Here is a 13,638-nt window from a genome sequence, read left to right on the forward strand (position 1 = left end):
AAAAACCTAATTCCAACCTTGATCCTTCTTGGCTTATAAAACCTCCAACAATTAATTTAAAAACAAAACAAAACAACAACAACAAAACCGTCCAGCAGCTTCTGTGTGCTCACCTGGGCCTGCAAGGTCCTCGGCGTGGCCTGATCCTTCATGTCTTGGGGTCCTGCCTCCAGAAGGCATTTCTCTAAAACAGCCGTCCCCGGCCCTTTGGGTCACATCCCCGCTTTGTCTCCTGCTGGTCTTCAGCACAGCCTGAAACATTCTTCTTTGTGGGCTTGGTTACTTACGGTGCGTCTCACCGCCCTCTCAGGGAGGTACAACCTTGCCTCCAGATCCTAGTACAGGGCCTGGCAGGCAGAGGGTGCTGAAGTTGGCTGATTGACTGATGGACTGAGACCACGGAACTCTGAAAGACGGAACAATTAGACTTGCATCATCTGGTGAGTAAGATGTGGGGATTGAACTTAAGCCGGCCTGATCCAAAACCTACACAGTGCTCCTGGGAGGGAGGAATGAGAGGGGTCCCACAAATGTCCTAAAGATAGGAGGGCAATGAGGGGCTTTGCTAGAATGTGGCAAGGAAGAGCCCTGGGACCCCAGCCCCGGGGAATGATCAGACGGCTTAAATGTTAGGGAAGGGTTCCTTTGTGCAGAGGGGTTCTTGAGGCTCAGAGATGGCAAGGGACTTGGCCAAGGTTGCATGGCTGGTTAACGGCAGAGCCAGAACCCAAACCCAGGGCTCCCGATGCCTCCTTAGGGGAACTGGCTGGACGAGGCGGCAGCAGCCTGCGTAAGGGACGTTTCATTTCAGGAGGCAGCATAACATGGTGGTGGTTTTCTGGCATTCGATCTTCCTGCACCAGCTGTGTGCATTGGGGAAATTCTTCATCTCCTCTAGGCCTCCTTTCCTCATTTTTAGACAACGAAGCAAAGGAGTTAACATTCATGAAGCCTTGTTGGATGCTGGGCACATTGGCAAGTCCTCAGTGTATGTTAGCTCTTTTCACCATTATCTGGGTCTGGGGTCCACAGTGGGCTGTGGGTGGGAGCTGGCTGCCTGTGGGGAGGGGGAGAATAACATTGAAAGAGGGCTGACCATGCGCCAGGCTCTGTGTCACCTCTCTGAGTTCTGAATGTCTTTGGGAAGCTTCTAGACTCTGAAGAAAGAAATGGCTCTAAGGGTTGTAGGTTCTAAAGATGACGGTTGGAAGTTTCAGAAGCCTGGAGGGGACCATTCTGCCCTGAAGCATTTCTCTCCAAAAACACTTTACTGAAAGTGACTGTCACTGAGCCCCTCTGATGTGCCCCTGCTGTGATGAAGGGCACTGAGAGATGGGATTGGAAAACGCAATGAACCAGTCTTCATGCTTGATCAGTCAGAGAGGATCTTCAGCCCTGCCCCTCGTCTCCACCTTCCGAACCCAGGAAAAGTCCACTGGTGGGAATCCAGCTCTGGACGTGCGCTGACCAGATGGGGTCACAGCCCTGCCACATCCCAGCAGGGTGACTGTGACTAAATCTCTTAACCTGTCCAGGCTTCAGCTTCTCCATCTGCACATTGGGAGACATAACTCACAGACTGGTCCTGAGGATTAAAGGAGATAATTCAAGCTCTTAGTATAGTGCCCGGCCCCAAGAAAAAATACACCAAAAGTTGAGTATTATTATTATTTTGTTGCTGTTTCTTTTTTTTTTTGCGGTACGCGGGCCTCTCACTGTTGTGGCCTCTCCCGTTGCGGAGCACAGGCTCCGGACGCGCAGGCTCAGCGGCCATGGCTCACGGGCCCAGCCGCTCCGCGGCATGTGGGATCTTCCCGGACCGGGGCACGAACACGTGTCCCCTGCATCGGCAGGCGGACGCTCAACCACTGCGCCACCAGGGAAGCCCGAGTATTATTATTTTTGCTACTGTATCATCTAGTCCTTTCTTGTTTCCCAGAAACGTCAGGTCAATTCACATTGCAGTGAAAGACAAGAAGAAAAGTCGACCCCTTCCGGAGGCCTGTTGCCGTGATGATAAAATAATGCCAGTTACGATTTTCAGAGCCTCGGCTACACAGCATAGGCCACTCGTTGTCACGTGAACCTGATTCACCAGATGAGGCAGTCAAGTGGGACCTGTAACTGAGCTGTGTGTGAATATGCTGCCGTGGGGTGTGCTGTTACTCAGGGACAGGCCTAACTACTGCCACGTCCACTGTGCCACAGGTAGGGACAGATGTTGGGCTGGCTCACATGAGGGTAGGGAAGGGTCCCACACTTCCCAAACGGCTAGTCTACCCGCCGTTCCTGGTCTGAATGGGCTTTACCACCAGCACTTCCGAGACCTTCTATGTGCTTTTTGCTCCCTTGTCAAGGACTATGATGGGTCTGAGGTTTTTTGTTTAATTTTTTACATATTTATTTGGTTGCGCCAGGTCTTAGTTGCAGGAGGCAGGCTCCTTAGTTGTGGCTTGTGGGCTCCTTAGTTGCAGCATGGGAACTCTTAGTTGCGACATGCATGTGGGATCTAGTTCCCCGACCAGCGATCGAACCCGGGCCCCCTGCATTAGGAGTGTGGAGTTTTGTTTTTTTTTTAATTAATTTATTTTGGCTGCGTTGGATCTTCGTTGCTGTGCACGGGCTTTCTCAGTTGCGGAAAGCGGGGACTACCCTTCGTTGCGGTGCGCTGACTTCTCATTGCGGTGGCTTCTCTTTGTTGCGGAGCACAGGCTCTAGGCACATAGGCTTCAGTAGTTGAGGCATACGGGCTCAATAGTTGTGGCACAGGGGCTTAGTTGCTCCGTGGCATGTGGGATCTTCCTGGACCAGGGCTCGAACCTGTATCCCCTGCATTGGCAGGTGGATTCTTAACCACTGCGCCACCAGGGAAGTCCCGGGTCTGAGGTTTTACCTTACTTGCAAACACAAGTGAGCCTGCCACAGGTTCGTGCATGCTGGCAGAAGACAGGAGATTCCTGGGTCAGAGACAAAGGACCATTATTCATGGCACAGTAAATAGCATGATCATCAGCATATTAACATCAGTCCTCTTGTCCCCAGGTCCCGTGGGGGTGGCACCAATGACCTAGATAGACTCCTGCACACAGTGGACTGTGGTATGGAAGAGGATGCTAAACTTAAGAACGCAAGTCTTTTCTAATGACTGCCCTTTGCACTGGAGGGAGATTCTGTCTCGATCTTCCATGGCTATTCACTGTACCAATATCCTTGAGAAGAGAGTCCAGGACAAAGGCAGTCAGTTGCCTCGCTTGCAAAATGCTCAGAAACTCAAGAGATCCCTGGAGAATTGTCTTACAGTAATATCCACCCCTCATTTCTACACTATCTTGGCTTTGGGCGAATTTTCCCATGAGTTCACCACTCTGTTGGCAAATCTGATCGACAGAGGCTAGGACCAAATCTGTTCAATTTGTGTCATACAGCATTTAATTAAAGCTACTACCAACAGAACTACAAGCAGCAGGATGAAGCCAAGTTGCAGTACTGACCTCAACTATGCCTCCCAGATGAACAAATCCATAGAGCATCATGTCTACCTTAGAAAGCCAGGTGGCTCGCTCCTTAGTTCTCTGCATCAACCTTTCCACCTTGGCTCAGAAGGCATTCAGGAGAGCCTCAATTCACTGACCAAGGTTGCTATGGGTGATGGATTTCTCCTGTACTTCTTCCTTGCAGACTAGAGTCTGTGCAATCAATATATCTGCTGTACCTGGATTAATGCTTCCAGCCATGAGTAAGAAGGTCCTTTTTCTCTGACCCAGGAGTCTCCTATCTTCTGCCAGCATGCCTGAACCTGTGGCAGGCTCATGTGTTAGTTTGCAAGTAGGCTAAAGTCAAGGATAAATTTCAAGTCTCTCTGTTTTCTAGAGAGAGACAAGTTAATGTGTGACTTCCACGTCAATCATGCAGTCTCAAGGGTACTAGTGGTGCTTCTGGGAAAAAACATGGCGCCCCCAAGTGGGACTTACATCAGCTAAAGGGGGCCCAGGTTGACAGTGCCTCCCTTCAAGTCCATAGGCCTTAGGGCTTCCAGCCCAATCCAAATAATTAAGTCTAGTCCTCGTTTTTGGAGGGCTTGGCTAAGGGCAGTTAGTCCTGTTTGCCATGCCACCAGCCAGATGCCATTCATCTACTCCATGGCATGACTGAGTGGTGATAGCTTCAGGATTGGGCCTGGGATCTGTATCTGGAGGTGATGTTGTTGACAGGTATTTTATGTAGGAGGTACAGGAGCTGAGGCTACCCGCTGCTGCTTCCAATCCCTTGGTAAGGTTAAGCAGAATGGCAATGAAACCCAGGTCAGAACTGTCTAGTGGAGCATGGCAGACTCAGCAGTCAGTTAAATTTAAGTCACTTGAAATAGTTTGGGCGAGTTGGACCAAGATGTTGTCCTCAGTGAAGAAGGCTCCAAGTGGTTTGGAAAGACAAAGACTATAAGTGTCTTTCTTTCCCCCATTTCTCCCAGGGTCTGAGGTGTCCCCTCCCCAAGTGCCAAGGTTGTTATTCTCCCTCCAGTGTCACAAAATCGATGTGTTCTATTCTAGTAGTTAGAACTTCACCTTTTTTCCAATCACCTCCTACTTACACTTTTCATCTGGAAGGGTCAGGTGCAAGAAGGACAAGGACATTTTTATAAAACATACAGGAGCCCACTATGTCCCCCACTCTACGTGTAGGCCACTGTTCGGGGACTCAGAGAGAGAGGTGTGCGTGCCAAGCGCTCCAGGTATTCTCATGATCTGGGACCGTGTCAGTCAAATAAGAGAATCCAGGTGGTTGAGAATCCCCTAGGCCCCTTTCTGACTGGGCTGTCTCCTGGAGTTGCACCAATCAGGCTGACCTGGGGTTGCTGTTAAGGGAAAGAGAGAAGCATTATGTCCAGGAATGGTGAACGTGGAACCCTAAATTTTCAAAACTGGTCTATATAAACCCCACCCCTCTCATCTCAATCATTATGAAGGACATGGCCTAGATGAGATGGTCCCATCCTGGGGACAGCCACATTCAGTTATTGAACTGCTGTACTAAGGTGTGTGGACCAGGAGGGAGAGCCAGAAATCTCTTTGAGCTAATTTTTGAGGAGCTATTTCAGTGCTCAACAGTACCACATGCTTGTGGATGACAGGGAGGATAGAAGGATCACCAAATACCTAGACTATCAGCCCATTGTTGAGTGGCCTGAGATGAAAGGTGCACCATTGTTAGACTTCAATTGGTCCAGAAAGCCAAAAACATTACACAGATTCGTCTCAAGAACCACAATGGGGTGACCAAAGTTGGCTGATTGGCCTGAAACAGTACCACTGTAACCTGAAAAAGTGTGAGACACCATCCATAGCCCCAGGAAGGAGTCGAAGGTCCCATGCATTCAATCTCTCAGGAGTGGGCAGGGGCAATGCCACATACACTGTAGCCTCCTCTTCACAGGACAAACAGATGAACTTTTGACCGGGATCACAAATCTGGCATGGAGTGGTGGCTTCTGCATCAGCAGCATAGAGTCCTTCACTTTGTGCCCACTCCGTGATGGTGGACGTGTTGCCATATCTCGTATCATGATAGGTCCAGGCAGAAATGGAGACAATCTGGGCAGGCTCGAACAACAGCTTGATTCATGTCAGTCTCATCAGAGAATGGGCCTTTAGCATGGGCATCTGCATAAGTGATCTAGAGAGTTTGATCAGCCACGATTTGTTTCCACAGTTAGCTGAGAACATTGCCGTCCAAAGCCCTCTATTAGGCGGCAGGGCCCTGACATTATCTATCTCACATTTGGGGACTCCTTGACTCAGCAACCACAGCAACATTGCTTTCCAGCTGGAGCGGCAAGGTTCACACCCTTTGGCTGACCTGGGCTTGAGTTGGTCAGTCTTGCTAATGGTTTGGCAATTTTGTTGATCTTCTAAAGAACTAACTTGTAGGTGAGTTGATTTTCTCTAATCTATTCTAGTCTTCCTTCTGCTTGCTTTGGGTTTAGTTTGCTCTTTTTTTCTAGTTTCTTAAGGCGGAAGATTAGGTTACTGAATTGAGACTTTTTTTTTCTTTTAAATATAAGAATATACAACTATAAATTGCCCTCTAAGCACTGCTTTGGCTGTATCTCACAAGTTTTGTTATGCTGTGTTTTCATTAATCTCCAAGCAGTTTCTAATTTCCCATGTGTTTTCTTCTATGACCCATTAGTTATTTAAGAGGGTGTTGTCTAATTTCCACATATTTGTGAATTTCCCAAATTTCCTTCTTTTACTGATTGCTAATTTCATTCCACTGTGATCTGAGAACATACTTTGTATTATTTCAACCATTTTAAGTGTGTTGGGACTTGCTTTATGGTCTAACATATGGTTAGACCATGTATATTTGAGAAGACCATGTATATTTGAGAAGAATATGACCTGCTGTTGTTGGGTGGAGCGTTCTATAGATGTCTGTCAGGACTTGGGCTTGACTTGCACAGCCGTGACTTTTATTAAAAGGAGACTACCTTGATAGAGGGTATTTCTGTCCCCCTGTCATAATAATGTCTCATTTTTGCCTTGTTTTAATAGAAGGGCTAGGAGAGTTTTCTAGGGCAGTGGAGCTATCACAAGAATTCATCTCGATTTCTTTGGGGCACCTGTGGCAGTACTGTAAACCTGGAGTAAGACAATAGGAGCCCAAAGAGTAATAAGTACCTCATCTATGGTTTCCTATGGGAGTTTGTCTCAAGGAAATTTCCCGGAAGAGGGACAAAGCTCCCTTATAGCAGCCAAGACCCATTAGGGGGGAAAAGCTGAGACCTTTTACTGTCATCTCAGAATAGATATAAGATTCGCATGATAGCCTGTAGAAAGGGCTGAGCTGTAAGATGACCCAGCTATTGCCATTCTTCCTTACCAAGCATCACATGCCCTGCCCCTCCTCTCCCAAGTGAGCCAGCAAAGTTCTAATGATTCATCTATTTTCTTGTCCATAGCAGTAATGAATTTCCCTCCATTCATGTTTAATATGTGTGTGCATCTCTGTAAATGCTGCCTGAAAGGAGGTGGAAACTTCTGTACTCCCAGGATGAGTTTTTTTTTTTTTTTCTTCTTTTGGCTGCATTGGGTCTTTGTTGCTGCACGTCAGGATGAGTCATTGGTTGTTACAATGGGGCAGACCTGGACTGTGAGGCGCTACCTTTCCACTCCCAAACCCCACCCAGAAGAGAGTAGTTGTCATGAGGAATAAATGAAAGGGAGTAAATGGGAGGATGAGTGTAAGGATCTTAGTTGGTGTCAGACAGGATAAGCTGCTGAGTGGATATGGGCCATTATGATGACACAGAAGGGTGCATCGAGAAATTCGGTGGGGGGTGGGGCGTGCTGGGAGCTGAAGATAGTAAGGACCCGAAGGGTCTGTGCATATAGGCTAGAGGCCAAGAGTGCCTAGTCATTTTGGCAGAACTGACCTGGTGTCAGGCCCTGAGTCAGGTACACTGCTGCCCAAGAGGCTGCTGGTAGATGGACAGAGTGACGTGGGGCACAGGGCTCTCCAAGGAAGCAGGAGGCAGGAAGAGTCAGAAAATGTAAGTTCCAGGGAGTCTATGTAGGAGGAAGATGGGGCCAGGAGGAGGGTGCTCTATCTTCAGGTAAAACTGAAAGCATGTGCTGCCAGTCAGAGAAGGAGATTGCCGATGAGATTACGGGACTCTAAGTCCTAGCTCCTCAACTGACCTGGTGTACTGCCTTGAGGCACTGCAGGCTGCACATCTGGGGACTGCTGCCTGCTCCACCTGGCTTCTTCAAACCTACTAAGGGAGAGGAGGTGTATGGAAAAAGAACAAAGAGAAAAAAAAAAACCCACCAAGGCCAATAGTCAGGGAGCACTAGTAATTTTAACAGCAACGCACTCAAGAAGAGCATAACGGTCACAGGCATGTGTAATAAACCCCTCATCCCCACCCTCCAGCATGTATCACTCAGTTGCGGCTGGAACCGAAACTGCGCATGCCCAGCACAGCAATTTCCACCCCCACCCGCGGTCAGCTGGCTTTTCGAGGGTTCAAACTTCAACAGAACAAAATGTCTTCTTAAGGGCTGACTTTGAATCAGTCCCAGGCCTTTGGGTGGGGAAGATAGGGGGTGGGCAGACTGTAACACCGAACGTGCAGAAGGGGAGGGGTCTTGAAATAAGCTGAAAGGCAGCGAGAACGATCGCCGCCTGGCCTGCCTTGCCAGTTGAAGTGAGAAGGGAAGGACTGAGGCCCAAGGAGGCTCCACGCACGCGTAAGGGGCCGTTTGTTATCAAGGGTGTTGTGATGTTGCCACTGTCCCGCCTGCCCCGGGTCCTGCCAGTGCGGAAAGGGAAACTCCAGGGGAGGCGGAGGCCAGCGGAGATTTCTCAAGCCAACCGGTCCCCTCCCTCCGCGGCGGGCAGGAAGAGCGACTCTGAGCAGCCACTTCCGGGCCCTGCGACTTTGAGCGGCATTATCACGGAGACGCCCCTCCTGAGGCCCGGCCAGTCGAAAATTCTTGTCCACAGGCTCCCACCGAGGGGCGCACCAATGGGACAGGGTCTAGTCTGCGGTAGACACGCCCCACTCTGGGCATCGCGACGTCGGAGCACACAGAGCGTTATTTCCGCCCTCATCCTCGGCCCCACACGGAGGGGGCGGAGCCAAGAGGAAGGCGCGCGGCTTGTGCGTCACTTCCGGTGAGTCTAGCGGCGACAACGGTAACATGGCCCTGAACGGCTCTGGTGAGGACTTGGGCTGCGGGGGTTTGTGGCTGCGGGTTGCGGGATGCAGCCTGCTTCGGCAAGACCCCCTGGCTCCTTGTGCCTCTCTTCCCCCAGAAGTCGACGACTTTTCCTGGGAGCCCCCGACCGAAGCGGAGACGAAGGTGCTGCAAGCGCGGCGGGAGCGTCAGGATCGCATCTCCCGGCTCATGGGCGACTACCTGCTGCGTGGTTACCGCATGCTGGGCGAGACGTGCGCGGACTGCGGGGTGAGGAGAGACTCGGGACGTGGGATCCAGGATGGGGCCGCGGACCAGGCCACACGGCCCTTGACCAGCGCTCCCCTCTGGACCCCATCGCCCGGCGTCTCACCCCTGCCCCGTGTGCTTTCTGGCCCCTAGACGATCCTCCTCCAAGACAAACAGCGGAAAATTTACTGCGTGGCTTGCCAGGAGCTCGACTCAGACGTGGACAAAGATAATCCGGGTAAGGTGTCGAGTGTGCTTGGTGAAGAAGTGTGGTGAGAGAGGCTCAGGAACAGTAGGTGGGAGGTGACAGTGGTATTTGTGGGTGAGGCGGGGGTGACTTGCTTTCTTCTTTCAGCTCTGGAAAGGACCATTCATTCAGTAAGAGCACCAAGCACCTACCGTGTGCCAGAAATCATGGAGGGTCTAGCTTATCAGGCATAGTTCTGATGAGAGAGATGAAGCAAGGGCATAAATAACTCTGATACAAAGAAGAAAATGGATAAATTGCCTTATACTGGGGCAGGGAAAACATCTCAACTAGAGAGAGAGCAGAACAGTAAAGAGTAGGGAAGTGGCTCAGGGCTGAGGTGAGCCAGGTATCCTGACCATTCCACCGGCTTTTTCCTCTTTTAGCTCTGAATGCCCAGGCTGCCCTCTCCCAAGCTCGGGAGCACCAGCTCGCCTCTGCTTCGGAGCCCCCCTTGGGCTCTCGGCCTGCCCCTCAGCCCCCAGTACCCCGTCCAGAGCACTGTGAGGGAGCTGCAGCAGGGCTCAAGGCAGTCCAGGGGCCGCCCCCTCCTGCTGTGCCTCCAAATGCAGATGTCGTGGTCTGCACACAAGAGGCTCTCCTGCAGAAACTGACCTGGGCCTCAGCAGAGCTGGGCTCTAGCACCTCCCTGGAGACTAGCATCCAGCTGTGTAGCCTTATCCGGGCTTGTGCTGAAGCTCTGCGCAGCCTGCAGCAGCTGCAACACTAAAGAACCCCTCCTGAGAAAATCCCTGTAGAAAAACAGCTGTTCCTCTTGTGTGATTTTTTTCTTTTCTTGTTTCTGAGTGTGCATGTAAGCCCCAGCTCTGCTCGTCTTTTTCCTACTTTTGGCCTCTCATGCTGTCACAGTCTGGTCTCCTTGATGCCCTGAGAGATGAGTTGGGCTTGTTTCTGCTCAGTTTCCCCACTCAAAGGATGAGGCGGGAGAGGACTATGTGATACTTTTATTCTGATGAGGAGGCCACAGCCTCCTCAAAAGCAGAAACAGGCGTCGCTCTCTAAAGGAACCCTGCAACCTCCTCAGCCATCCAGGGCTCATTCCCCACCCTTGAGTGAGATTTAGGGTTCCAGTCCCCTTGGTAGCTTCCCCTCCTTCCCCCGAGCATCGCGACACCATCATCCTATCCCACCTCAGGCCCAGACCAGGTACTCAGATACTGACAGGGTGTCAGTCAATTAGGGATCAATTATGGACTTATCCTCAGTCTCCTGACCACCCCCCCCCCTTTTTAGATCCTTGAGACTTATAATAAGGCAGAATAAATAAAGTGTTGTGTGTGGGGGTGGAGAACCGCGAAAGAACCGCACGCTCCGCTTTTGCCCTCTTCCCTCACCCCTTTTTCCTGTTCCCCTTCTATTGGTGGCCAATTGCCTGTTCTCTGCTCTCTGCGACCTGGGGCAACGTGGGCGCATCAGCCGTTGCCCTTTTAAGAGAGGCCCTGCCCACACGGAGGGGTGGGCAGGGGGCGGAGTCGGAGGAATCGGGTAGGAACAAAGCACTCCCTGCGGGCGGCGGCTGGGCTCGGCTGGCGGGGCCGCGGGGTGCGGGGCCTGCGGGCGGCGGCCCGGGCGGAGCGTTGGAGGGAAGGAGGCGGCATCCTCCTCTGCCGGTCCGGCCATGAATGGGCTGCCTTCGGCCGAGGCGCCAAGCGGCGCGGGCTGCGCCCTGACCGGTCTTCCGCCGTTACCGCGCGGCCTCAGCGGTCTTCTCAACGCGAGCGGGGGCTCGTGGAGGGAGCTGGAGCGCGTCTACAGCCAGCGCAGCCGCATCCACGATGAGCTGAGCCGGGCCGCCCGCGTACCGGACGGGCCCCGTAACGCCGCCGGCGCCGCCAACGCGGGAACTGCCGCGGGTCCCCCCGGCCCGCGTCGCCCTGTTAACCTCGACTCGGCGCTAGCGGCGCTGCGCAAGGAGATGGTGAGTAGCCCTGCCTCGGTCAGCTGGGCGTTGCGGGGTGATGGGGGCTGCCGCCGAGCTTGAGGGTCCTGGGGCGGGGCGGAGTACATAAGGCAGCGCGCTACGTGGGTCTAGAGGATTGGCAGAAGCCGGTTGGGTCAGAGGGGATATGGTAACAATAATTAGTTACCGTTTATGGTAATAGTTACTATGTATTTTTAAATGCCTTACTAGTGTTATTTCATTCTATTCTGCTAGATAACTGTTGTCCCCATCTTGCAGATGAGGGTCAGTGGCTTTGCCTACAGATTCACAGCTTGTAGATGGCATCTGATGTCCACAAAAACCTGTGCTTGGGAAGACTGGCTAGGGGGGTGGCTTCGACCCCAACCCCAGCCCACTCTCAGTCTTTTGCAGGTGGGCCTGCGGCAGCTGGACATGTCCCTGCTGTGCCAGCTGTGGGGCCTGTATGAGTCGATCCAGGACTATAAGCACCTGTGCCAAGACTTGAGCCTGTGCCAGGACCTGTCATCCTCCCTGCATTCAGACAGTTCCTACCCACCTGATGCTGGCCTATCTGATGATGACGAGCCTCCTGATGCTAGCCTGCCCCCAGACCCGCCACCCCTCACTGTGCCCCAGACGCACAATGCCCGAGACCAGTGGCTGCAGGATGCCTTCCACATCAGCCTCTGAAGAGCTAGGGTGGTAGGGGGCATGTACCCATGCAAAAGGCTCAGAAACTCACCCCTCAGCAAGTATTCAGACTATAGTGCCTGCTTTCCCCCATACCACCTCACCTCACAGGAGGAGGGCAAGGCCTGGGCCCCTTGGGAGCAAAACTGCCTACCCTCTCTCTCCTGTCTTGGGTTAGCTGGCACTGGGGCAGGTACCTGCGCTACAGCCTCTGCCCATGGCACTGGACCTTCACTCCTCCAGCTTGGCCGACCTTCAGTCTGGCGGTGGGGTCCAAAGCATCTAGCACTCCCCTTGGCATCTCTGTGACTGGGATGAGTGCCTGGCTCCTGTCTCTTCACCTTTTGCTGCTATTGGCAGCTGCTGGCTCAGGGGCGTCCCACCTTTGGTCCCTGAGTTCCACGGCCCTAGACAAGGGCTCTCCAGGACCCATTCCTGCACCACCCACGGCCGGAAGGGCCAAGGCTCCGCGCTGGATATTTAAGTTTAGGGGCCAGCCTCCTGGGCGCATAGATAAATAAATAACTGTCTCAGCATTGTTGTGTTTTGACTGCCTGGCTCAGGGGCGGGAAGATAAGCGGTAATTCTGTAAAGTGCTGCCCCGCGCTCCGCCAGCAGGTGGTGCCCGAGACCCCGAGTTGGAAGAGGCTCGGCGGTGCCAGGGTGCGAACCCTCGTTACCCGGGCAGAGTCGCCGATCTGCCGATCGTTCCAAGCTGCCCCAGCTTGGTCCCGCGGTTGGTTGTGTGAGTGCGGGCGAGTCACTTCCCCTCTCTGGCCGGAGGCCTGGAGCTCAACGCCCCTCCCCACTCGCTTTGGGCTTTCCTGGCCGGCCGGGAAGGAAAGAGAAGGAGCCGCCCTTCTCGAGGAGAGAAACTTTCCACCCCGAGTGGGGGCGGGGTTGGGGCGGCACAGGAAATGGGTGGGCCTGGGCTGGCGGGCCGGGCCGAGGGGCCCTAGGCGAGAGAGGGGAGGGCGCCTCCTGGAAGGGCCTGGGACGAATGAGTGACCTATAGGTGGGAGAAAAGAGTTGCAGAGGCAGAAGGGGGGTGAAGTCGCAGTGCTCCAGGCCTCCCCAGAGGCCAGACAAGCCCCGGAGGGGAGATGGGGGCAAGCCTCTGGGCTTGGATGCATGAGACTCCCAGCGGCGTCAACACCCTCATTCTATGCCTGGCTTCCCCTCAACAGCACCTGGGACCTTCAGGGTTGTATGTAAAAGGCTTTCTCTTACAGAGGAAACGGAGAACCGCGATGCTGGGTCTAGGAGCTAAACCCGGTGTCAGGTTCCCTCCCCTCCCCCAAAGAAGCCTGAACATTTGCGAATGGTGGGTGCTAAGGCTTCCACACACACGCACAATACCCCACAGCTTCCTGAAACGAAGAGAAGAGGAGAGGACCTCAAAGTTGCGCACTTAGGCTTACCGGCTGCTCATCCCCATGCCTCCTGGACACAACTCAACTGACACTCCTGGCAGATCAGACGTCCTGTTCAAACCGAGTATTTATCAAGGACCAGGCTTCTGTCCATTCACAAAACTAGCAGAGCGTTCACACTGGCAGACGGAACAGGCTGATGTGCTGCTCTATGGCAGTTCTTGTAACTCTGCGCCTGACACCTGCAGCGGCTCATTACCAAGCAGGCAGCCGGGCGGGCTGGCGATAAGGGCTCTAATCTAGGTGTGAACAGAGCGGTTAACGCCCCGGGGCAGGCTTCCCAGGGGAGGGAGAGTAAACACACACACACTCCCGTCCATGATAACGGATTTCAATAAAACCGGCAAAATCAGCCAGGTTCTACACTAATGCTTTCCAAGCTTTCATTCTCAATGA

General features: G+C 52.9%; 2 protein-coding genes across 3 annotated transcripts; both read left to right on the forward strand.

The window, feature by feature from the left end:
• Window positions 1-8,672: 8,672 nt before the first annotated feature.
• Window positions 8,673-9,929, forward strand: ZNRD2 (zinc ribbon domain containing 2; the record flags this gene model as incomplete). 2 transcript variants are annotated; one of them, XM_082843948.1, is made up of 4 exons in its annotated part: window positions 8,673-8,721; window positions 8,818-8,969; window positions 9,102-9,186; window positions 9,582-9,929. In XM_082843948.1, the coding sequence occupies 4 exons, from the start codon at window positions 8,703-8,705 to the stop codon at window positions 9,923-9,925; spliced, it is 600 nt and encodes a 199-aa protein (XP_082700074.1). In that variant the 3' UTR covers window positions 9,926-9,929. The 2 variants fall into 2 exon arrangements, with proteins under 2 accessions (XP_082700074.1, XP_082700073.1); XM_082843947.1 differs by having other exon boundaries at window positions 8,703-8,969.
• An 896-nt stretch (window positions 9,930-10,825) lies between these two features.
• On the forward strand, window positions 10,826-12,338 carry FAM89B (family with sequence similarity 89 member B). Its single transcript, XM_082843949.1, has 2 exons — window positions 10,826-11,134; window positions 11,531-12,338. Exons 1-2 carry the CDS (start codon window positions 10,835-10,837, stop codon window positions 11,807-11,809), a joined length of 579 nt encoding a protein of 192 aa, XP_082700075.1. The 5' UTR covers window positions 10,826-10,834; the 3' UTR covers window positions 11,810-12,338.
• The last annotated feature ends 1,300 nt before the right edge of the window (window positions 12,339-13,638 follow it).

This window comes from Leucopleurus acutus (assembly GCF_964270905.1).
Source record: "Leucopleurus acutus genome assembly, chromosome: 8".
Lineage (NCBI taxonomy): Eukaryota > Metazoa > Chordata > Mammalia > Artiodactyla > Delphinidae > Leucopleurus > Leucopleurus acutus.